This window comes from Phodopus roborovskii, unplaced genomic scaffold (assembly GCF_943737965.1).
Source record: "Phodopus roborovskii unplaced genomic scaffold, PHOROB, whole genome shotgun sequence".
In the NCBI taxonomy this organism is placed as follows: Eukaryota; Metazoa; Chordata; class Mammalia; order Rodentia; family Cricetidae; genus Phodopus; species Phodopus roborovskii.
In genome coordinates, this window is record NW_026126480.1 from 29,191,391 (window position 1) to 29,217,940 (window position 26,550).

Consider the following 26,550-nt stretch of genomic DNA (forward strand, 5'->3'; position numbering starts at 1 on the left):
CCAGTTTACACAGCATAAAGTCAATCAGTCCAGACAAGAGCAGTTTCTTGCCCAAATGGCTAGTCTTGCCGTATTGGAAGTAAACTTCATAATGCGTTTCTTCAATGTCCATCTTCCTTTCTGACACAGGTGGTGTTGCCAGGAGTAATTGTGCCTCATTGTCAAGAAAAACCCTAAACCATTTTAAATGCCATATTCTGTAGGTCTTTGAATGGTTTGAAGAATTCCTATCTATCTCAAATGTCTGTGTATCTTGAAAAACCTAACTTAACTCTAAGCTTTGACTATCAAAGGTAATTATTTATAATCTGTACTACCTTATACATTACATTTATAAATGAGCTATATAAACACAATACCTAAACAAGAGGAGAAATATACATATCACAAAATTGACCTTAAATTGTAACAATAAATGAAAATATGTTCCAAAACAAAGTATTCATATCTATACCATAATTTCCTTTTTACCTTTAAAAAGAATTGGCTATGATCATTAACCATTTATAACCAAGTCCATTTAAATGAAAACAAACATTTATAAACAATATTTGGGAATTTTGGTTTCGTTCTTTCCAAACTACTTCCTGCTGGTCATTGGGGATCCTAAGAAGACGCAGAAATCCTGGCTGTAGTCTGCAAGGCTGGCTTGTCCCAACTGTTTTGAATGTTGGACCACCTGGGACGTTGTTTCAGGGGGTCTGGCTTGATCAAACCACATTAGTCTGGAAGGAATCCACAGCTTTTTATTTTCTGTTGAAACAAAATTAGAAATCCTTTTCTCTAGTAACTTGCCTTTGAACTTAAATTTTGAAGTCAAAGCATTTTTAAAATATATAAATTGGATTGACCCAGCAGCATTTGTTTTAACAGTTGTTATTTCCTCAGCAGTCAAAAGATACAAAGACAATATAACACTGTACAGTATCCAGATTCTCTCCATCCTGGCTTTTTTATTACTGTGTTTCTTTTACTTTTATTTTTTTATTTTTATTTATTTATTTATTTATTTATTTATTTTTTGGAGACAGGGTTTGTCTGTGTAACTCTTATCTGTCCTGGAATTTACTCTGCATACTAGGTTTACTTTGAAATCACAAGATATCTGCTTGCCTCTGTCTCTCCAATGCTGGGATTAAAGGTGTGTGCCATCACACCCAGTGCCTCCCTGCATTTTTAAAACCATTTTATTCTTTTTCTCTCCCAAGTCAATGTATATATTAAAACACATTGTAAACCTTTAGAGGTTTTCTTAATGTGAATCTGTCTTTACTGTAAATCTTTATCTTTTTGTAGCCATGAGTCTTTTATCTGGTAAACAACAACATTGCTAAAATGTGTCAGCTACGGTTTATCAAAGATGGTGGCGGGTACTTTTACCGCCAGCACTGAAAGCTGTGCTCACTGCCTTGGTCTGCGCTGCCATTCCGCAAGCATGCTGCTGGCTTGGAGATGTAGTCACTGTCATTGCCATCTGTCATACACACCAATAAATTGTTACAGTGCTTCTTTAAAGCCATGAGGTTTTTGCCACTTATGCTGAGTCAGGAATCCTCCCTTAAAGGAGCCGCGCAAATATCTGCTTGTCTCTCACAAGTCAGAGTCCAACTGAGAAAAATGCTGCTACCAAGAAACCTTGCTTATCTGTGTTCTTTTGTTTCTAAAACCCTTTTTTAACTTTTGTTAAATTTTAAGTGGAAGTTCTTATTAGCCAAGTGGGTGCCATATGTAAGGAGTAGGGTTTTTCTGCCTGCCACTGGTCTGGTCCCGCCACCGCGCCAGCCCCAATTAATACACAGAGAGTATGTATTAGATATAATGCTGTTGGCCAGTTACTTGTTTCTTATCGGCTAGCTCTGTCTTAATTATTAACCCATTTCTGTTGATCTATGTATTTCCACGTGGTCTCCTCTTACCGGGAAGAGGCAGCTGACAGTTCCGTTTTCTCTAGACTCTCCATCTTGACCCCTCCTAAAAGCCATATTACACACAAGAGAACAATTAATGACTCCACTGAAGGGATTATTTATATTGTTCTATTATTAAATAAAACCCTGGAGTCAGATATCAGGGGAAAAAACCTGGTCAGAGAAGTGGCTGATATGTGAACAGAGATCTCCTCTCTTTCTCTTTCCTCGATCCAAAGGAGCCCCTTCTTTCTAAGCTCCTCTCTACTACTTTTTGTGTCTCTCTATATGTCCTGATCTTCCAAAACCTCTAAGGCTAATTCTGGTCAGCTAGTAACTAGCTATGCCCTCTGACAAATGGTAAACATTATTTTCAGTATCAAGAGTGTCAGAGTTTGATCAAAATATCCCACAACACTCTACTCACTCATTTATCATCACACTTAAGAAGTCAGGGTACCACTAAATCTAGATATTGTTAATCACCCTCTCACCTCAATAGCAGGCTTCCCTCTTTATAGCCCGGTGTTCCTCAGGACAGAACAAATGAAGATTTATTAATGAAAAACATTTATTAACCAAAAACATTCATTTACTTGTTGAGGATAGACTTCATACTTCTGATTAAGCTTACAAAGACTATAGGTTGAGCGATGGTAGACCAGCATCCTCCAGGCAAATAAACTTGTACTGTTCTAGTTCTAATGTCCACTCATAAAAGTTATCCTGGGCACATGCATGAAGGTGCATGAAGTTCTTTATGCCTTAGAGTTCTAATACATGCAGTCACCCTAGTCATGTAATTCTGTGACCATTGGAAAATACAAAACTCTTTGCTAGAAGTGCATCAATTTGTTCCAGGCCTGAAAACTTTGAAATTTTTATATTATCCACATTCACTGTGTGATGCCCAGTGAGATAGTTGTCTCATCTCTGTCAATATTCTCTTATTTTAGATAAGGTCAAAAATTGGCTATTGTCCACAATTTGATGCCTTGCTGGAGTATATGACCACTCGGGAGATACTGACCATGTATGCCAGGCTGTGGGGGATTCCAGAGAACAATATTAGACCCTATGTGGACAACTTGTTGGAAATGCTGTACCTGCAACCACAAGCTGAGAAGTTTATTTACACTTTGAGGTGAGCTCACATGCTGGTGCTCCCTTTGCAGTAGTGTTCTGACATCTTTCATGCCTGGGATCTGATGTGTTTAGAATGAATTGACAACAGTCTAACCTAACCAAACTCCATAGCAGGCAGGCAAAGCCTGAAGTACTCAAGTGTTCTGCAATGAAGCACAGCCTAGGAGCAGCACACCTTTTGTTTGCAGAGATAAACTCACAACCCTGGTCCAATTTTAATTCTAGCCAGTGAACTAGAAAAGTGAGTGTCTCTCTTCCTGTCTTGCTGTAGTTCTTTGTCTCCTCATAAAGGACAAAGATGAGGTTCTCTGTATTGTTCTGGCTGGCTGCCATGTGGTTTATATGTTAGGAAATTCAAGAATAAAATTCAAGAAATTCAAGAAACTTCAGGAATAAAAATCTGAATTTACTGATAGTATAGCTAAAAATAAATCGGATTTTTTATAAAGCCATCATTCTGTATTAAAGATGAAAGTAATTGCTGAGTACAATTGGGTTTTGTCTCATGTCCAAATACAGTCACATGTAACTAACACTTTTTAACGTTTTTTAGCAACTGTTTCCACGTATTCAGCCCTTTCAAAATCTTACCATTTTTTTCCTGTAAACAAAATTCAAATGTTAATTAGATGTGTGATCAGTACTAAGTTACTGTAATGTAAAGCTTCCCCTTTGTCTCTTCCTTCCTGACTCTGAAGTGGAGGAAACAAACGTAAACTGAGCACTGCTATTGCCATAATGGGAAAGTCATCAGTTGTCTTCCTAGACGAGCCATCCAGTGGCATGGATCCATTAGCCCGGCGAATGCTCTGGAACACAGTGACAAAGACACGAAAGAGTGGCAAGGTCATCGTAATAACCTCTCACAGGTATGGCTCACAGGGGGTATAGGAAAAGTTCTATGACTGTTGAGAGGGAAATATCTGGGGCCAGGAATAGTGTATTCCCTTTGGCCCTGATAATAGGCAAATGAAAATTATTTCTTCAAAGACGGTCACAAAATACTGGGTTTTTTAATATCCTCCAACAGAGATAATTTTGTCTTATGTCCTTCTGGCATCTTGTTTTTCTAGTATGGAGGAGTGTGAAGCTCTCTGTACCAGGCTAGCCATCATGGTGCAGGGAAAATTTATGTGCCTGGGTAGCCCTCAGCATCTCAAAAACAAATTTGGCAATGTTTACACCATGAATATCAAGTTCAAAACTGACACTGGTGGTGATGTAATAACGGATTTTAAAAAATTTATTACCAAGGTTTTCCCAGGTAAGTTGGGTCAGGTTAACTTTGCCATTTAAGTCATGCCTGTTGTTTCACCGTCAATTTGCTATGTGTTGCTAATAGTAGTTTCTCATTAGCTTTTGGTATGTCTGACACATAATAATGGGTTCTTTGCGAGGAGGATGTTTATGTCTGTAACTATTTCTGTCTGTTTATGCAAAGTGTTGAAGAAAAGTGGTGTTTGTCAGTCTCTCATGTGAGTGAGTCACATAATATTCCATATAAACTGATATATGATTTACTGTCTGAAGTCACAGAATCTAAAGTTTGAAGGTTTGGGTTTTATTTTTTTTAAAGCAATATATTCCAATTTTTAAAAATATAATCCATATAAGTCTGCTAAGACTGACTCACATAATAAAATAACACAGAATTGATAGCTTAAATAGTATTTAATTTCTCATAGTCATGGAGCTTAGAAGTGCAAAATCAAGCTTCCAGCAGGCCTGTTTCTTCTGAGTTCTCTCTGGCTTAAACTGCAGACAGCATCTTTCCCACTTTATTCTCATAGGTTGTTTTCTATGTCTTTGCATTTCCCTCATGCCCGATGTCTAGTTTCACATTTTTTTTATTTTCCAAAGGACACAAGTCCCAGTGGGTTAGCTATGTCACACTTACAACCTCATTTAAACACAATTACCTCTGTAAAGGCCATAACTCCAAAGTCTCCTGAGGTTTGGGATTTCAATTTATGCCCTTTGAAAGAGAAAAATATTCAGGCCATAACCTAATCTATGAAAAATATTAAGTTTTTTGTCTTGTATTATAAATTATAGCACTGATTTTTTGAAATGCAAATAAGTATGGTTTGTTTCCTCTAAGAATTCTGTCTCTGATGTTGGTTGCTCTTAAAAATCGGATAACTCAATGATAACAAGAAATTTATTTTATAAATGTTATGATTAATGAAATATTCATTTGCTAAGAAAAATTAAGAAAAAGAATTCTGTTTCAGTATGTTAAATTCAGCAAGAATCTGTGTTGGCCACATTGGACAGTGCACAGAGAGCAACACGCTGTTCTTGCTTTCAGTTCCTCCCCTCACTCTCACAGACTCCTAGCAAGGATTTTAACATGTGCGGGTTTTTAATCTTCATTTCCACCTTACTGGGAAACATAAAACATAACAGAAATTCCTATTGAGTTAAGCTGAGGATTTTGGAATTTTATAGTCTAAAGAAATAGGAAATAACACAGGAGAAATTGGGATCACCAAGTAAAAGAATAGTATTGTAGATGTGGAGAATAGATGTGTGGGGAAATCATCACCTAAGCATTGGTCATGGTAATATTGATATGGTATGAAAATGCAGGTGCATATGTCCAAAAAATTAAATAACTGCTTATATGTTGATTTGGCAAATGTTACCTAGCAGGTTTTCCTGCTGGCCTGGTCCTACAGCCACTCCAGCCCCAAATAACACACAGAGATGCTATATTAAATATAAAGCTGTTGGTCTGTAACTAGCATTTCTTATTAGCTACCTCTGTCTTAAAAATTAACCCATTTCTATTAATCTAAGTATTTCCTCATGGTCTTATCTTACTGGAGAGAGGGGCTGGCATTCTGCTCTCCCCATCCTACATCTTGAATCTCCTCCCTACTATTTCCTCCCAAATTCTCTTTGTCTCCTAGTCCAATCTATCTTGCTTTCCTATTGGCCAACATTACTTTATTCATTAACCAATACAAGAAACATATTTACCAAATGACATCTTCCATTATATTCTCTTTTCTGTCTAAAATAAAAAGAAGGGTTTTAACTTCAACATAATAAAATACATAACAAAACAGTTATCAAATAAGAACCACAGTTAATAATGTTCAGTCCATTAACATTTAGCAAGGTTTAAAGAAAATATTTTATCATATATCCTATCTTTGTGAGTCTAAAGTCTAGTATGTAACTTATCTTTAATCCTAACTAAGGAAAACTATACCCATAACTATCTGTCTTCAACTCCATCAAAGACCACAGAAGGATAATATAAGCTCTAGAAATGACAGGGACAACTCACTGCCTGGTCAGTTACCTGAAGTTCTTCTGTAATGTTCCATCTTCAGCCTATAGGCCATAGTGTGTCTGGCAGAGTCCTCAGCAAAACAGGAAACTTTAAACTGTCCACCTGTATTGGCAGTTTGTCAGTCACTTTTCTCTATGTCCTGCAGAATGTCTGTCAGACTCTTCCATAAAGCAGGAACCCTGTAACAATGTCCATCTTGTATCAGCAGTCACTTTCCTGTGGGTCCTGTATGTCCAGTTTATATAGCATAAAGTCAATCAGTCCAGACAAGAGCAGTTTCTTGCCCAAATGGCTAGTCTTGCCATATTGGAAGTAAACTCCATAACGAGATTCTTTGATGTCCATCTTTCTTTTTGACGCAGGTAATATTGCCAGGACCATTTGTGCCTCACTGTTAAGAAAAATCCTAAACCATTTTAAATGCCATATTCTGTAGGTCTTTGAATGGTTTCAAGGATGCCTATCCATCTCAAATACATCTCTATATATCTAGAAAACCTAACCCACCTAACTATAAGTTTTCACTATCATAGGTACTATCTATAATCTGTACTAAATTATACATTACATTTTTAAATGAGCTATATAAACACAATACCTAAACAAGAGGCGAAATATACATATCACAAAACTGATATTAAATTGTATCAATAAATGAAAATCCATACAAAGCAAAGTATTCATATCTATGCCATAAACCCCTTTTTACCTTTAATGAGATTGGTTGTGGTCATTAACCATTTATAACCAACCCCATTTAAATGAAAAAAAATTATAAATAGTATTTGGGAATTTGGGTGTTGTTCTTTCCAAACTGCATCCTGCTGGTCGGGGATGCTGCCTTGGGAATCCTAAGAAGATGTAGAAATCCTGGTTGTAGTAGTCTGCAAGGCTGCTTTGTCTCAGCTGTTTTGAATTTTGGATTACCTGGGAAACTGTTTTAGGGGGTCTTGCTTGATCAAACCATGTTTGTCTGGAAGGAATCCACAGCTTTTTATTTTCTGTGGAAACAAAAATAGAAATCCCTTTCCCCAGTAACATGTCTTTGAACTTAAATTTTGAAGTCAAAGCATTTTTGAAATACATAAATTGGATTAATTTAGCAACATTGATAATCAAGTGTATTATAGCAATTATTTTTTCCTTGGCAACTGAGCAATTTAAAGACAACACCATGGCATATAGTTTCCAGATTCTTTGTGTGCTTTTCATTTTTACATGGCTTTTTTTATTCCTCTATTTCTTTTACTTTTATTTTTTTATATTTTGAAACAGAGTTTCTCTGTGTAACTTTGGCTGCCCTGGAATTCATTCTGTACACCAGGTTCACTTTGAAATCACAGAGATACACTTGCCTCTCCCTCCTGAGTGTTGGAATTAAAAGCATGTTCCAACAATGCTCAGCTACTCTCTTTCTATTTTTACTTTTTTTTTTTAAACCAGCTGCTCATACACACCATTGAATTGTTAGCAGCACTTTTTAAAGCCATCTGGTTTTTTGCCACTATGCTGACTCAAGAAACCTCCTGTAAAGGAGCCTGGCATGTATCTGTCTCTAGCAAAACAGTCTAACTGAGAAAAGAGCTGCTAACAAGAAGCCTTGCTTGTTTCTGTTCTTTTAATTCTAAAACCCCTTCTTAAGCTTTTGTTAAGTTTTAAGTTAAAGTTCTTAGTTGCTACATTGCTGTGCCATTTTGTTACAAGCAGTTTCCTGCCAGCCTGGTCCCACAGCTGCACCAGTCCCAAATAACACAGTGAAACTGTATTAGATATAATGCCCTTGACCTGTTACTAGCATTAAATATTGGCTAGCTCTGTCTTAAATACAGAATAAATAGAGAATATTAAGAGCAGCAAAGGAAAAGGGTCAGATAACATATAAAAGAAGACCTATCAAAATTACACCAGTCTTCTCCATGGAAACTCTCAAGGCCAGAAGGTCCTGGATAGATGCTCTACAAGTTCTAAGAGTCCACGGATGCCAGCCCAGGCTACTATACCCAGCAAAATTCTCAAACACTATAGACAGAGAAAATAAGATATTCAATGACAAAGTGAGATTTTCACACTATGTATCCACAAACCCAACAGATTCAAGAAAATTGGAAGAGCCCCATGTATCTCATCAGATCCTCATTCTTTAAAATTGGAATTCCCAAAATACAGAAACCCTATAAACTCATGGAAACTGAACAATGCACAATTGCACCATTCCTGGGGCAAGGAAGAAATAAAGAAATTAAAGATATCCTAGAGTTCAATGAGAATGAAGACACAAAATACCCAAACTTATGGGACACCTTGAAAGCAGTACTACAAGGAAAGTTCATTGCACTAAGTGGCCATATGAAGAAAATGGACAATAGTCACATTAGAGAATTAACAGCTCAACTGGAAGCCTTAGAACAAAAAGAAGCAAGCTCACCTGGATGGAGTAGACACCAGGAAATAATCAATTTGAGGGCTGAAATCAATAAAATGTAAACTAGGAAAACAATACACAGAATCAATGTAACAAAGAGTTGGTTTTTTGAGAAAATCAACAAGATAGACAAACCTTTATCCAAACTAATCAAAAAGCAGAGAGAGACCATTCAAATTAACAAAATCAGAAATGAAAAGAGGGTCATAACAAAGGACACTAAGAAATTCCAGACAATTTCCAGGTCAAACCTGCACTCTATAAAATTCAAAAATTTATAAGAAGTGGACAACTTTCTGGATGCATGTCACTTACCAAAATTAAATCAAGAACAAATAAACAACTTAAATAGATCTATAACCCCTAATGAAATAGCCTCCCAACCAAAAAAAAAGCCCATGGCCAGGTGGCTGCAGTGCAGAATTCTACCAGAAATTCAAAGAAGATCTAATACCAATACTCCTCAAATTGTTCCACACAATAGAAGGAGAAGGTTCATTACCAAAGTCTTTTTACATGGCCACAATTACCTTGTTACCCAAGCCACACAAAGAGATAACTAACAAAGAGAACTACAGACCAATATCTCTCATGAACATTGATACAAAAATACACAATAAAATACTGGCAAATAGAATCCAAGAACACATCAGAGAAATCATCCACCATGACCAAGTAAGCTTCATTCCTGGGATGTAGGGATGGTTCAACATACAAAAATCTATCAATGTGATCTACCATATAAACAAGTTGAAAAATAAAATCCACATGATCATCTCACAAGATGCTGAAAAAGCATTTGACAAAATCTAACACCCTTTAATGATAAAGATATTGGACAGATCAGGGATAACAGGAACATACCTGAACATAATAAAAGCAATATACAGTAAAGCCAGAGCCAACATGAAACTGATTGGAGAATAGCTTAAGATGATTCCTCTAAAATCAAGAATAAGACCAGGCTGCCCACTCTCCTTATCTCTTCAATACTGTACTTGAAGTTCTAGCTAAAGCAATAAGACAACAAAAGGATATCAAGGGGATACAAATTGGAAAGGAAGAAGACCAACTGTCACTATTTGCAGATGATAAGGTAGTTTACATAAGGGACCCAAAAAAACTCTACCAGGGAACTCCTACAACTGATAACACCTTCAACAAATTAGCAGGACACAAGATAAACTAAAAAAAAAAAAAAAAAAAAAAAAAAACAGTAGCCCTACTATACACAGACTATCAAGGGGCTCAGAAAGAAATCAGAGAAACATCACCCTTTCCAATAGCCACAAACAACATAAAGTATCCTGGGGTAACCCTTACCAAACAGGGGAAAGACCTATATAGCAAGAACTTCATGTCTTTAAAGAAAGAAATTAAAGAAGATACCAGAAAATGAAAACATCTCCCATGCTCTTGGATAGGTAGGATTAACATAGTAAAAATGGCAATCTTGCCAAAAGCAATCTACTGATTCAATGCAATCCCCATCAAAATTCCAGCACATTTCTTCACTGTCCCTGAAAGGACAATACTCAACTTTATATGGAAAAACAAAAGACCCACGATGGCCAAAACAACCCTGTACAATAAAGGAACTTTAGGGGGCATCACCATCTCCGACTTCAAGCTCTACTACAGAGCTATAGTCTGTAAAACAGCTTGGTACTGGCAAAAATATAGACAGATAGACCGATGGAATCAAATCGAAAATCCTGATATTAGCCCACACACCTTCGGACACCTGATTTTTGTCAAAACAGCTAAAAGTATACAATGGAAGGAGTAAAGAATCTTCAACAAATGGTGCTGGCACAACTGGATGATGGTGTGTAGAAGACTGCATGTAGACCCCATGTCTATCACCATGAACAAAGGAAAATAATTGTGAGAGGCAATTTTTATTCAATTACAATAAAGGCACTAGAGACCTTTTATTAGGGCAGAGGCTGGAAAGTGTCATGTGGGACATCCGGTTTGTTATTATTTGACCTAAATGAGAGGTTTGCTGCATGGTGGTTTCAAACAATTAAGTTCTATGTTTGAAACAGTATATAATAAAAAGATTTGTGCAACAATGCATCCTTTAGGTCTAATATTAAAAATCTCACATCATTATAATTACACATGAGTTACTTTCAATTTTTAAATTAAAGTCAATTTAATCTACAAATGCACAATTCAGGCATAAACAAGTATGTGTTCAAAATTCATAAAAGATACTACTATTTTCCTTCTGACTATACTAGTGAACTCTTACAAACTAACAGACTTTGGTGGCCTGCATGTTCTATAGGTATTCCTTTTCATATGGCAGAGAAATTGGATAATCACAAGAATATTGAGGCAGTGTCTTCCCTGATCTCCTCCAAAGTCACTGTAGGAAGATGCATGGCCAGGAGTACATTGCCCCAGGCCACATTCTCAGCACTAGTTTAGCAGTAAAGTCTCATAACGTTAATTTTAGGAGGAGAAGTATCTATCATTAGACATGTGAGTTGGAAAATGTACGCTAATGACTGTCATGCACTCCACATAATAAAGATTTCCTCAGTAATAAATCCTCTGAGAACACTAGCCATACTGTCTCTGATGGCTTGGATGAGAATGTCCCCATGAGGCTTATGTTTTTGAATACTCGATCCTATCCACTTATGTATAGACCCATTAGTCTCTCCACTGTATATATTATTATGTAGATGTAACATTATTTTGGCAGTTTTAAATGAAATTTTAAAAAGATTCACCTGTCTTATTTTCCTGTCTTAGGTAGCAAGTTGAAGCAAGAGAATCAAGGGACCCTTAATTACTACATTCCCAGCAAGAACAACAGCTGGGGAAAGGTAATGGTCCAAAACATAAACTAATGATAGATGCACTAATGATGGGGTACTGGGGATCCAGGCAATGGAATCATGCCTGCAATATGGGGGCAGTTGCACATTTATGTTACTTTTCAAATATCTTTAGAATTTAGTTGCCTTTTATTTCTACCCCTAAATGCTATGATTAGTCTGTGTCCGTCGAGAGAACTGGAACAGAGAACTGCCTACTCTTGGTTTCTCAATTACCTATTTCTCGAGCTTTCCCCTCTCACCTTTCTGAGCCTTTTGTCCTCTAATGTTTCCAGGCAGGGAACACTGGGGAGAGGAAGGAGTGACTTCTCTGGGCCAAGGTCTGGAGGGAGCTTGTCAGTGGTGACTGTATGTTTTCTGTTGCTGTTGAAGGTGTTTGGCATTCTGGAGAAAGCGAAAGAGCAATATGATTTGGAGGACTATGCCATCAGCCAGATCACCCTGGAGCAAGTCTTCCTGTCCTTTGCTGGCCCAGATAACACAGAAACTGCTTATGTGAAAGCAAAAGAGGTGCCTTAAGATCCAGTTACAACCAGTAATTGTGATGACTTTGTTCAACTGTATTTGTGTTTGGAGAGGGACATGTGTCTTTGTGTGTGTGTGTGTGTGTATATATATATATATATATATATAAAACTTTATGTAAATATATTTATGTAATAAAGATTTCCCTGTTGGAGAAAATGTATGCCCTTCATTATAGACTTAGATGGGTCACTTGTGTATCTAGCATCTACAAATTTAAAGGTGTTGGTGAAATATCTTGTTTTCTCTCCTAGAAACATTAAAGAACAGCAATTACCAGGATGGAGACAAGAACTTTTTCTGGAATATTCTAAGAATAGAAATATCCAAACAGGATGGTAGTATAGATAGGATACCATGAATGCAATAGCATTGTGTTTTAGCATCTGGTTGTGCATAAAAGAAGGATAAGGATCTGGGGCAAACCATCTTTCCCAGGACATACACATATTCATGTAAGCACACAGCTAACATTAAAAGGTCAGTTAAATAGTAATTCCCTGGGGGTCCATTAGCTCCTCCTTGTTCAGATGAGCTGTCTCTGTGGGTTTCTGTAGCCTGGTCTTGTCCTCCCTCTCTGCATTTGCCTTCCAATTTGGCTTAGTGTTTAGCTGTGGGTATCTGTTTCTATTTCCATCAGCTACTAGATGAGGGCTCTATGATGGTGGATAAGTTAGTTATCAATCTCATTATCATGGAAGAGCATTTATGGTAACCTTTCCACTGTTGCTCAAATTGTTAGTTGGGGTCAGTCTTGTAGCCAGTTCAGATCCCCTGAACATGGGTCTCAGTTAGAAGACCTGGGCAGTCTAAGGGATCACTGACAGTAGAACCAGGATGTATCCCTGGTGCACAAAAGGACTTTGGGAGCACATTCCCCATGGAGGGATACTCCCTTAACCTAGAGGCAGGAGGGAGGGCCTAGTCCCTACTCCAAATAACTTGACAGCTTTAGATGATGTGTCCTGTAAAACATTACCCTACATGTGTGTGTGTGTGTGTGTTGGGGGGCGGGGGATGAGATGGGAGGGTGGTTGGGGGGCATGGGAAGGTGGGAGAGAGGGAGGGAAGAAGGAAGAGAGGAAGGGTGATGGAACTGGGACCGATATGTAAAATAAGAAAAAATAAATAAAAAATATTTTAAAAATCTAGAGAGGGACAAAAGATAAAAAAGAAATAAAATATATTAAAATAAAAAAGTAATTCCCTAAAGTCAAATCAAGAATCTTTCCAAGAACATGCAAAGTTCAAGAGCAGAAAGAAAACTTTTTGTTTGTTTGTTTTTGTTTTTGTTTTTCGAAGCAGGGTTTCTCTGTATTGCTTTGGAACCTGTCCTGGAACTAGTTCTGTAGACCAGGCTGGCCTAGAACTCAGAGATTCACCTGCCTCTGCCTCCCGAGTGATGGGATTAAAGGTATGCACTACCAGAAAAAAAATTTTTTTAATAGTGTTTTGAGCTACATTCACTTGCCAGGGTTTTCCAGGTTCTTTGCCTCTTTTTTTTTTTTTTTTTTTTTTCTTATTTTACATATCGATCCCAGTTCCCCCTCCCTCCCATCCTTCCATTCCCCCCCAACCTCCTCCACCTGTCCCATTCCCCACCCACTCCCCAAGGAAAGTGAGGCCATCTAAGAGGGATCATCAAAATCTGTCAAGTCATTTGGGGTAGGGCCTAGGCCTTCCCTCCTGCCTCTAGGCTAAGGGATATCACTCCATGGGGAATGTGCTCCCAAAGTCCTTTCATGCACCAGGGATACGTCATGATTCCACTGTCAGAGGTAACATAGACTGCCCAGACTTTCTAACTGAGACCCGCATTCAGAGGGTCTGGGTCAGTCCTATGCTGGTTTCCCAGCTATTAAGTCTGGGGTCCATGAGCTTCCCCTTATTCAAGTCAGCTGTCTGGTCTTGACCGCTTTTCTCATCACTCTTCCCTCTCTGCAACTTGATTCCAGGAGTTTAGCTCAGTGCTTAGCTGTGGGTGTATGCTTCTGTTTCCACCAGTTACTAAATGAAGGATCTAGGATGTCATATAAAGTAGTTATCAATCTCATTATCAGGGAAGGGCATTTAAGGTAGCCTCTCCACTATTGCTAAGATTGTTAGTTGGGGTCATTCTTGTAGGTCTCTGGACATGTCTTTAGAGTCAGTTTTCTCTTCAAATCTGTAATGGCTCCCTCTATTATGGTATCTCTTTTTTTTTCCCCTCTCATCTATTCATCCCCTGACTCAATCTTCCTGATCCCACATGTTCTCCTCTCCTCCCCTCCTCTTTTTCCTAACTCCCTCTCCATGTACTGCCTCCCCCACAGCTCCCTATATGCTCAGAAGATCTTGTACCTTTAGCCTTCTGTGACGGACCTTCTATGAATCTCTTAGGTTTATCCTTGTATCCTAGTTTACCTGGTGGGGTGAATTATAGGCTGGTGATCCTTTGCTCTATGTCTAAAATCCATGTGTGAGTGAGTGAGTACATACCTGTTCCTCTTTTTTGTGACTGGGTTACCTCACTCAGGATGGTTTCTTCAAGTACCATCCATTTCCCTGGGAATTTCAAGATTCCATTCTTTTCCTGCTGAGTAGTAGTCTATTGTGTAAAAGTGCCACATCTTCTTTATCCATTCTTCAGTTGAGGGGCATCTGTGTCGCTTCCAGGTTCTTGCTATTACAAATAATGCTGCTATGAAAGTAGTTGAACAGATGTCTTTGTTGCATGGATGTGAATCATTTGGGTATATGCCTAAGAGTGTGATAGCTGGGTCCTGTGGTAGACTGATTCCCATTTTCCCGAAAAACCTCCATACTGATCTCCAAAATGGCTGTACAAGTTTGAATCCAGCCAGCAGTGGAGGAGTGTTCCCTTTTCTCCACATCCTCTCCAGCATAAGTTGTCATTGGTGTTTCTAATTTTAGTCATTCTAGAAGGAGTAAGATGGTATCTCAGAGTTGTTTTGATTTACATTTCCATGATGGCTAAGGATATTGAGCACATTCTTAAGTATCTTTCAGCCATTTTAGATTCTTCTATTTAGAATTCTTTATTCAGTTCTGTACCCTACTTTTTAATAGGGTTATTTGGTGTTTTGGTGACTAGTTTCTTGAGTTCTTTGTATATTTTGGAGATCAGCCCTCTGTCAGATGTTGGGTTAGTGAAGATCTTTTCCCAGCCTGTGGGATGCCTTTTGGTCTTGTCAACTGTGTCCTTGACCTTAAAGAAGCTTCTCCATTTGAGGAGGTCCCATTTATTAATTTTTGATCTCAGTGTCTGTGCTACTGGTGTTATATTCAGGCAGCAGTCTCCTGTACCTATTTGTTCAAAGGTACCTCCTACTTTCTCTTCTAAGAAGTTCAGTGTGGCTGGATTTATGTTGAGATCTTTGCTCAATTTGGACTTGAGTTTTGTGCATGGTGATAGACATGCATCTGCAGTCTTCTACACACCATCATCCAGTAGTGCCAGCACCATTTGTTGAAGATACCTTCCTCCTTCCATTGTATACTTTTAGTTATTTTGTCAAAAATCAAGTGGTCATAGGTATGTGGGTTAGTATCAGGATTTTTTTATTTGGTTCCATTGGTCTACCTGTCTATTTTTGTGCCAGTCCCAAGCTGTTTTCAGGACTATAGCTCTATAGTAGAGCTTGAAGTCAGGGATAGTGATGCCTCCTAAAGTTCCTTTATTGTACATGGTTGTTTTGGCTATCCTTGGTCTTTGTTTTTCCATATAAAGTTGAGTATTGTCCTTTCAAGGACAGTGAAGAAATGTGCTGGAATTTTGATGGGGATTGCATTGAATCTATAGATTGCTTTTGGCAAGATTGCCATTTTTACTATGTTGATCCTATCTATCCAAGAGCATAGGAGATCTTTCCATTTTTTTGGTATCTTCTTTAACTTCTTTCTTTAAAGACACATAGTTCTTACTATATATGTCTTTCACTTGTTTGGTGTTACCCCAAGATACTTTATGTTGTTTGTGGCTATTGGAAAGGGTGATGTTTCTCTGATTTCTTTCTCAGATCTTTTATTGTCTGTATGTAGTAGGGCTACTGATTTTTTTAGTTTGTCTTGTATCCTGCTAATTTGCTGAAGGTGTTTATCAGCTGTAGGAGTTCCTTGGTAGAGTTTTTTGGGTCGCTTATGTAAACTATCATATCATCTGCAAATAGAGACAGTTTGACTTCTTCCTTTCCAATTTGTAACCTCTTGATATCTTTTTGTTGTCTTATTACTTTAGCTAGAACTTCTAGTACAATATTAAAGATATATGGAAAGAGTGGGCAGCCTTGTCTTGTTCCTGATTTTAGAGGAATCGCCTTAAGCATCTCTCCATTCAGTTTGATGTTGGCTCTTGGTTTACTGTATATTGCTTTTATTATGTTTAGGTATGTTCGTTTTTTCCCTGATCTCTCTAAGACCTTTATCATGAAAGGGTGTTGAATTTTGTCAAATGCTTTTTCAGCATCTTGTGAGATGATCATGTGGATTTTTTTTTTCAACATGTTTATATGGTAGATCACATTGATAGATTTTTGTATGTTGAACCATCCCTACATCCCAGGAATGAAGCTTACTTGGTCATGGTGGATGATTTCTCTGATGTATTCTTGGATTCTATTTGCCAGTACTTTATTGAGTATTTTTGCATCAATGTTCATGAGAGATATTGGTCTGTACTTCTCTTACTTAGTTGTGTCTTTGTGTGGCTTGGGTAACAAGGTAATTGTGGCCATGTAAAAAGACTTTGGTAATGAACCTTCTGCTTCTATTGTGTGGAACAATTTGAGGAGTATTGGTATTAGCTCTTCTTTGAATTTCTGGTAGAATTCTGCAACCACCTGGCTATGGGTTTTTTGTTTTGTTTTTTTGTTTTTTGGTTTTTGGTTTTTTTTTTTTTTTTTGGTTGGGAGGCTTTTGATGACTGCTTCTATTTAATTAGGGGTTATAGGTCTATATAACTTGCTTATCTGTTCTTGATTTAATTTTGGTAAGTGATATGCATCCAAAAATTTGTCCATTTCTCTTGAATTTTTCAATTTTGTGGAGTATAGGTTTTCAAAATATGATCTGAAAATTGTCTGGATTTCCTCAGTGTGAGTTGTTATGTCCCTCTTTTCATTTTTGATTTTGTTGATTTGTGTGTTCTCTCTCTGTCTTTGGGTTAGTTTGGATAAAGGTTTGTCTATCTTGTTGATTTTCTCAAAAAACCAACTCTTTGTTACATTGATTCTGTGTATTGTTTTGCTAGTTCTACTTTGTTGGTTTCAACCTCAAATTGATTATTTCCTGCTGTCTACTCCTCCAGGGTGAGTTCTCTTCTTTTTGTTCTAAGGCTTTCAGTAGTGCTGTTAATTCTCTAATGTGACTATTGTCCATTTTCTTCATATGGCCACTTAGTGCAATGAACTTTCCTTGTAGCACTGCTTCCAAAGTATCCCATAAGTTCGGGTATGTTGTGTCTACATTGTCATTGATTTCTAGGAAATCTTTAATTTCTTTCTTTATTTCTTCCTTGTCCCAGGAATGGTGCAATTGTGCATTGTTCAGTTTCCATGAGTTTGAGGGTTTCTGTATTTTGTGTTGTTGTTGAATTTCAACTTTAAAGCATGGTAGTCTGATAAGATACAGGGGACTATTCTAATTTTTTTTTATCTGTTGAGGCTTGTTATGTTACCTAGTATGTGGTCGATTTTAGAGAAGGTTCCATGTGGAGCTGAGAAGAATGTATATTCTTTTGTGTTTGAATGTTCTATAGATGTCTGTTAAATCAGTTGGGACACAACTTCTGTTATTTCTATTTTTTGTTGTTGTTGTTGTTGTTAACTTTCAGTCTGGTGGTCCTGTCTAGTGGTGAGAGTGGGGTGTTGAAGTCTCCCACTATGAGTGTGTGAGGTTTTATGTGAGCTATGAGTTTTAGTAGAGTTTCTTTTATTCATTAATAAATGCCTTTATTTTGTGGGCATAGATGTCAGAATTGAGGCTTTGTACTGATGGATTTCTCATGTGATGAATATGAAATGACTTTCTTCATCTCTTTTGATTGATTTTGGTTTGAAGTCTAACTTGTTAGATATTATGATAGCCACACCTGCTTGCTTCTTCGGTCCATTTGATTGGAAGATCTTTTCCCAAGCCTTTATTCTGAGGTAGTGTCTGTCTTTGAAGCTGAGATGTGTTTCATGTATGCAGCAGAAGGATGGGTTCTGTTTTCATATCCATTCTGTTAACCTGTGTCTTTTTATAGGCAAGATAAACCATTAATGTTGAAGGAAATTAAGGACCATTGATTATTAATTCTTGTTTGTTTTAGATGTGTTGTTGTTGGTGGCACTGTGAATATATTTGTCCTGCTTTATCCTTTGTGTTCTGGTGGAGTGGAATTATCTATTGCCTATGTTTTTGTGAGTGTAGTTAACTTCCTTGGATGGGAATTTTCCTTCCAGAACTCTCTGTAGGGAAGGATTTGTGGATATGTATTGTGTAAATCTGGTTTTGTCTTGTCTTCTCTGTCTATAGTTATTGATAATTTTGCTGGGTATAGAGTCTGAGTTGGCATCCATGGACTCTTAGTGTTTGTAGAATATCTATTCAGGATCTTCTGGCTTTCAGAGTTTCCATGGAGAAGTCAGGTGTAATTTTGATAGGTCTGCCTTTGTATGTTATCTGCCCTTTTTCCTTCACTGCTCTTTGGTTGATGAATCTATTTCCTCTAGTTTATCTTCAGCACCTAAACTTCTCTCTTTGATCTCTTTTATTCTGTTGGTTATGCTTGCATCTGTAGTTCCTTATCATTTACCCAGTTTTTCTATTTGCAGCATTCCCTTAGTTTGTGTTGTCTCTATTTCTGATTTCAGGTCTTGAACTGTTTGAATTGTTTCCTTCACCTGTGATTGTTTTTTTCTTGGCTTTCCTTGCTTTCTTTAAGAGATTTGTTCATTTCTTGCTTTTTTTTTTTTTTTTTTTGCTTGTTTTTTTTTCTGTATTCCATTTGTTAATTAGTTAGTTAGTTTTTTTTTTGTTTGTTTGTTTTTCTTCCACTTCTTTAAGGGATTTTCTCATACCATCTTACCATCTTTGAGTGTCTCTATCATTTTCATGAAGTTGTTTTTTAGGCCATTCTCTTCAGATTGTCTGCTTTGGTGTGTTCAGGTCTAGGTGGTGTAGTGTCTCTAGATTCTGGTGGTATCATACTGGTATTTTTATTGTTGATTGTTTTCTTGTAGTGCAGTCTTCCCATCCCTTCTTCCAGTGGATGCAAGTGGGCTCTCTCTTTCTTCCTCTTTCTCTCTCTCTTCTTCTCTCTTTCTCTCTCCTTCTCTCCCAATGAGTATATGTGGGTCAGGTCTTTGATGTAACTCTGGATGATCCAAGTTCTCTTAGAGATCTCTCAAGCAGAGGCTGTAGTAGGACCAAGGATGTGGGGAAGGCAGGCTCAGGATGGTCTCAAGCAGAAGGCAAAGGGGCCCAAGTGTCAGGTGAGGGCAGGCTCCAGATGGTCCAGTGTGGAGTGGTGGGTCCAGTATGTGCAAAGCCCACCCAGGAAATTCCAAGGACGAGGGGGAGGGCAGGCTCTTGATGGTCTGGCTTGCCAGGGTGGGACCACGCAGGCCAAAGGCATATGGGGGTCAAGATGCAGAGCTGACCCAGGAAGTTTCAAGGAAAGAATGTGGGGGGAGGGATTCAACCTGGGATGGTGGCAGACTCAACTAGGCAGAAGGTTAAATGGCCCAAGGTTTGGGTGTGGGCTGGCTCCTGATGGTCCTGTGTGGAGAGATGGGTCCAGTATCTGCAAAGCTGACTGAGGAAGTTCCAAAAAGAGGGTCAGTATGTTGGACCTGAGCTCTGGCCAAACACTCACCCCAGCAGTGGGTCCAGCAGAGCCTTGGATCAAGTTCTTCACCTATTATCTAAAGAATTAAAAACAAGGACTCACACAGATTTGCAAAAGTGCCAAGACAATGATATGCTTTCCCAATCATGCAGAGGCATAAGATGTAATTAGGGGATTCTCTCAGAAAACAAACATCAAACAAAACAAAACAAAACAAAAAACTAACAACAAAACGATATCGAGAAGTCAATCTATGTTTTATTGCTTTAGCAACAGTACAGCTTTCTTTGGGTTTTCTCCCTAACAGAAAACACATGTCGGGGCTCCCACTGTCCACTCTCTATGAGTGCAACATCGAATCTTCTCAGGTCAGGACCAAGGAAAGTAGTTTTTACTACTTACTTTTTGTCATTGAGATTGCCAGGTGTTCAAAAGTTTGATCAAGGCATCAGCTGTGCCAGTCACACTGCAATTTGCACAGGAAAGTTTAAAGAGTTGCTAACCATGACGGGATATCACCAATGGATGCAAACATCCAAGGAGCAAGCATAGTATAGTGGTGTCTCCTCCCCAGTGTAGGGAAGATCCTGAGCTCAGTACCACAGCTGTTACAGAGATTCTTCAAGAAGCAATACTCCCTAGTGCAGGAGCTGCCTAAGCTGTGGAAAGAGACGTTGGGTCTGGGTTGTTGCAGGTTTTGCTGAGAAGCAGACAGCTGCAGCTGGCTCTGATGATCCTGGACTATGAGTGCAAGGGGACAAAAGAACAAGGGAATTCAGTCCACACTGCTGAGGGAAGGTGCCAGGCAGAGCTGGAAAAGTACCAAGCAGAAGACAACCAGAAAGAGAAGCTTCTGCGGTGCTCCTACAGCGCCCTCTTCTGACGCTGTATAAAATCACATTAGTTTCCCCTCCTCTGGTCAATAATTAAATTCCTACCACACACATTAGGGATAGAGGAACCTGCTGTGCTTGACAGAACTCAGAACTTGTGACTCTAAGATGAAGCTACACTGGAAGAGGGTATGGAATGGAATATAACCAAGATAAGTGAGCATTCACAAACCTGCAGAGCAGAGATGGAGTTGACTGGGTGGTTGACAGCTAGTTAGTTGATAAACCCCAGAAGAACCTGTGGGGAGTCTAAGCCCTGCGGCAGCTTAAGTGGCTGCGAACTTGGAAAGATCCGAGAGAAATGTGGCAATTGATCCGGGACTGGGGAGCGCTGGAGAAACCGAGAGACGGACAGGGTAGAAGTGAGGGATAGATTAAACCCTATGCTGCTGGGGTTATGGATATAGAACCCCACGTTCTGGAAAAGAAGCAAAGGATGGTGCATGCTGGGCTTAGTGGTAGGTGATGCTGAGAAGGATTTGGAGCAAGCAGAGGTCTGGGCTGTGGACTCCAAGCTTGCTCCCCTACTGTCCCTTCATCCAACTATTGTGTATGCCTGAAGCTCCCTAACACCCCTCACATACTGTTTCCCCTGTATTGATGAATTTGAGGAGCAGGAGAAGCATATGGTCGTGGCATATATGCTCCATGGTTCTTTTTTTCCTGGCTCCCACTACTCCCAGTCCATCCTCTGTTCCCCCCCCCCCCCCCCGCACGTGTCTAGTTCTCTTCCACTGCACGTGACTCTCCTTGACCGTTCACCGCATTTGGCACGTGACTCTGGGTCTACCCGTGGTGTCTGTACTTTTAATTGGTTTGCAAGAGGCCCAGCTCACAACCTTGGGAGGGAGAGCATGTTCTGCAGGACAGTTGGCTAAGTCTCTGGGTGCAGGACGATTCGCAGCAACTAGGGAATCTAGTGCTTTTCAGTGGATAAGGTGCTAGTGGTTAAAGTTGCTAAATTGGAGCCATAGTGGTGAGTCTTTTGTGCCTTCCACTGCTTTCAGATAACCAGGAAGCTCAATATCCCTTTCTCTTTGTCTCAGTGTCTTTGTCCCTGTTTCTCTCTTTCTGGGCCCCCACCCCCACCCCGGCAATTTCTTATTTAAGGAATGGAGATAACGCCAGGACCACAGCTCAGGGTGTAAGGCCACAGGAGGTTAAAGGCAAAAGGTCAGGATGCTCCATCAATGCCCCTAGAGTTGTAGGTCGACCCTGTCTTGAAAGATTCCTTCACCTGGAACACACAAACTAAAGAGACATTTGAACTGTGTAGGATTTGTATGCAATGGCCCCTGAGATTCACCCTTGTACCCAGGTAGTTTTACTCTTGTTATTCTAGTTCCCTGGAGTGTTGGCAGTTGGCTGTGAGTCTGGAGTGTAAAATTTCATCCTCTAAGTTTTCCTGATAGAGTGATTTTTGCTGCCGCTTGTAAATTTGGAGCTTTGTTTCTGTTTCCATTTGTTTCAAGATACCAGTAACTGTTTTTTAAATGTCTTCATTGACACCTTTGCTCATGATAAGGTTGCTGTCTAATTTCCATGTACCTGTGAATTTTCTGAAAGTACTTCCTGATATTATATCAAAGATTTATAACACTATAGTTAGAAAAGATGCATGATGCAAGTGCTGTGAGTCTCCTGAGTAGTTAAAATTAGCATGCATGTCTGTTGTAACTAACACAGCAACTTCTGCACTCTTGGTTTCCATTTGCTTGGGATGTATTTTATACTATTTTTAACTTTTGTTTATGGCCATGTGATACATACACACAATAATAATAATAAATTGTTATTTTAAAACAGTAGTAGATATTTTTCTAATAACATTAAGGTTGTGTTATATTGGTTGCTATATTCCAAAATATTATATAGTTTACTCAAACATCATTTTCCAGAGAGAGAGAAAGAGAGAGAGAGAGTGTGTGTGTGTGTGCTGACAAGGCTCCTTACTTGATTGCTGTACCTGACTTTGGATTACAATGCCTGTAACTGACAGTCTCCCTCAAATTCATCCTCATTTTACTTAAGATTGGATAGAGTTTTAATCTAATTATGGCCCCAAGCTTCAGCTCTTCTCAGAGCTACCTCCTTCCAAATTTCTGTCAGTTGTGCAAGGTCATGCTGCTGGTGATAGGAATTTGGACCTAAAAAGCCTGATTTCAGGTAGGGAGAGTATTGATAATTGTCCAAGGAAAGGAACATCCCTGAAAAGAAGCTGTGTCTGGCTGTAAACAAAAACAAAAACAAAAACAAACAAACAAACAAAAAAAACCCTGCTGCATGGAGTCTGTGACTGCAGACTGATGGACCAGCTGGAAATCAGCACTGTGGAGAATTCTGTGGGTTTGGAAGCTAATTACTTTATCTTGGTCTAGTGTTAGCCTCCAGGAATACTCATTCCTTGCCCCATTCTGTATTTGTCCTCATTTCTAAATATCATCTTCTTTGTTGTTAAGATTTAACATATGAGTTTGGTAGGGACATAAACATAGATGTTCAGTCCATTACAAACCATTCCCCTTAACACTCTTATTGGTGGTAGTTACTCTCATAACAGAAGACTTGAATAACAAACTAATTAATCTTTGTTCTGTGCGTGGCATTTTGTAGCTATCAGTATCTCCACAGATGCCAAATGCATTTAAATGTAGGGATAAATAACTTCCCAGATATCCCAAATGATTAATTATTGTAAAACTGAAAATTAAATGACTATAAGTAATTTTCTTCTCTAAAAGTCTCATGCTCCTAGATAATATATCTTGAGTTAAAACTTTTTTATTTGCTCTTTGAGAATTTATCTATTTATTTATATGTATATATATATATATTATATTTCTCATTTTACATATCGATCCCAGTTCCCCCTCCCTCACTCCCATGCCTACCCCCTCCTATCCCATTCCCCCACCACTCCACAGGGAGGGTGATGCCTTCCAGGAAAGATCATCAAAATCTGTCAAGTCATTTAGAGTAGGGACTAGGCCCTCCCTCCTGCCTCTAGGCTAAGCTAGGCTAAGGGATATCACTCCATGGGGAATGTGCTCCCAAAGTCCTTTCAGGCACCAGGGATACAACCAGGTTCTGCTGTCAGAGGTCCCTTAGACTGCCTAGGCCTTCTAACTGAGACCCACATTCAGGGGATCTGAGTCGGTCCAATGCTGGTTTCCCAACTATCAGTCTGGGGGTCCATGAGCCCCCCCCCTTGTTCAGGTCAGCTGTCTCTGTGGGTTTCTGTAGCCTGGTCTTGTCCTCCCTCTCTGCATCTGAATTCCAGTTCAACTGTGTTTAGCTGTGGGTGTCTGCTTCTGTTTCCATCAGCTACTAGATGAGGGCTCTATGATGGCATTAAGTTAGTGAAGGGCATTTATGGTAGCCTTTCCACAGTAGATCAGATTGTTAGTTGGGGTCATTCTTGTAGGTCTCTGGACATGTCTTTAGAGTCAGTTTTCTCTTCAAATCTGTAATGGCTCCCTCTATTATGGTATCTCTTTTTTTTTCCCCTTTCATCTATTCATCCCCCCGACTCAATCTTCCTGGTCCCACATGTTCTCCTCTCCTCCCCTCCTCTTTTTCCTAACTCCCTCTCCATGTACTGCCTCCCCCACAGCTCCCAATATACTCAGAAGATCTTGTACCTTTCGTCTTCTGTGAGGGACCTTCTATGAATCTCTTAGGTTTATCCTTGTATCCTAGTTTACCTGGTGGGGTGAATTATAGGCTGGTGATTCTTTGCTCTATGTCTAAAATCCATGTGTGAGTGAGTGAGTACATACCATGTTCCTCTTTTTGTGGCTGATTACCTCACTCAGTATGGTTTCTTTAAGTTTCATCCATTTGCCTGAGAATTTCAAGATTCCATTCTTTTCCTGCTAAGTAGTATTCCATTGTGTAAATGTGCCACATCTTCTTTATACATACTTCAGTTAATGGGCATCTAGGTTGCTTCCAGGTTCTTGCTATTACAAATAATGCTGCTATGAAAGTAGTTGAACAGATGTCTTTGTTGCATGAATGTGGATCATTTGGGTATATGCCTAAAAGTGAAATTGTCGGGTCCTGTGGTAGACTGATTACCATTTTCCTTAGGAACCTCCATACTTATCTCCAAAATGGTTGTAAGGTTTGCCCTCCTACCAGCAGTGGAGGAGTATTCCCTTTTCTCCACATCCTCTCCAGCATAACTTGTCATTGGTGTTCCTAATTTCAGCCATTCTGACAAAAGTAAGATGGTATTTCAGAGTTATTTTGATTTGCATTTCCCTAATGGCTAAGGATGTTGAGTACTTTCTTAAGTGTCTTTCAGACATTTTGGATTCCTCTATTGAGAATTATTTCTTCAGTTCTATACCCCACTTTTAATAGGGATATTTGGTTTTTGGTGACTACTTTCTTGAGTTCTTTGTGTATTTTGGAGATCAGCTCTCTGTCAGATGTGGGTTGGTGATGATCTTTTCCTAGTCTGTGGGCTACCATTTGGTCTTGTCGACTGTGTCCTTGGCTTAACAGAAGCTTCTGTATTTGAGGAGGTTCCATTTATTAATTGTCTATCTCAGTGTCTGTGTTACTGGTGCTATGTTCCAGAAGCAGTCTTCAATACCAATTTGTTCAAGGGTACCTCCCACTTTCTCTTCTAAGAGTTTCGGTGTGGCTGGATTTATGTTGAGGTCTTTGATCTATTTGGACATGAGTTTTGTGCATGATGATAGACATGGGGTCTACATGCAGTCTTCTACACACCATCATCCAGTTGTGCCAGCACCATTTGTTGAAGATGCATTCCTCCTTCCATTGTATACTTTTAGCTGGTTTGACAAAAATCAGGTGTTCATAGGTTAATATCAGGATTTTCAATTCGATTCCATTGGTCTACTTGTCTATTTTTGTGCCAATATCAAGCTGTTTTCAGGACTATAGCTTTATAGTAGAGCCTGAGGTCAGGGATGGTGATGCCTCCTGAAGTTCCTTTATTGTACAGGGTTGTTTTGGCTATCCTGGTTCTTTTTTTTTTTTTTTTTTCATATAAAGTTGAGTATTGTCCTTTCGAGGTCAGTGAAGAATTATGCTGGGATTTTGATGGGGATTTCACTGAATCAGTAGATTGCTTTTGGCAAGATTGCCATTTTTATTATGTTGAGCCTACCTATCCAAGAGCATAGGAGATCTTTCCATTTTTTGGTATCTTCTTTAATTTCTTTCTTTAAAGACACAAAGTTCTTGCTATATAGATCTTTCACTTGTTTAGTAAGTGTTACCCCAAGATAGTTTATGTTGTTTGTGGCTATTGTAAAGGGTGATATTTCTCTGAGCCCCTTTATCATCTGTATATAGTAGGGCTACTGATTTTTTTTTTTTTTGAGTTAATCTTGTATCTTGCTAATTTGCTGAATGTGTTTAGAAGCAGTCATCAAAAGCCTCCCAACCAAAAAAAGCCCAGGTCCAGATGGTTTCAGTGCAGAATTCTACCAGAAATTTGAAGATGAGCTAATACCAATACTCCTCAAATTGTTCCACATAATAGAAGCAGAAGGTTCATTACCAAACTCTTTCTAATTACCTTGGTACCCAAGCCACGCAAAGACATAAGTAAGAAAAAGAATTACAGACCAATATCTGTCATGAACATTGATGCAAATATACTCAATAAAATACTGGCAAATCAAA

General features: G+C 38.8%; 1 protein-coding gene across 1 annotated transcript in view; it reads left to right on the plus strand.

The window, feature by feature from the left end:
* LOC127228264 (phospholipid-transporting ATPase ABCA3) overlaps positions 1-12,226 on the plus strand; it is a 103,122-nt gene extending 90,896 nt beyond the window's left edge. Inside the window, exons 27-31 of the mRNA XM_051192826.1 lie at positions 2,864-3,051; positions 3,752-3,922; positions 4,127-4,317; positions 11,549-11,622; positions 12,007-12,226. Of these exons, the coding sequence (XP_051048783.1) occupies positions 2,864-3,051; positions 3,752-3,922; positions 4,127-4,317; positions 11,549-11,622; positions 12,007-12,153 (771 nt within the window). The 3' untranslated portion in view covers positions 12,154-12,226. The remainder of the gene's footprint in view (positions 1-2,863; positions 3,052-3,751; positions 3,923-4,126; positions 4,318-11,548; positions 11,623-12,006) is intronic.
* The last annotated feature ends 14,324 nt before the right edge of the window (positions 12,227-26,550 follow it).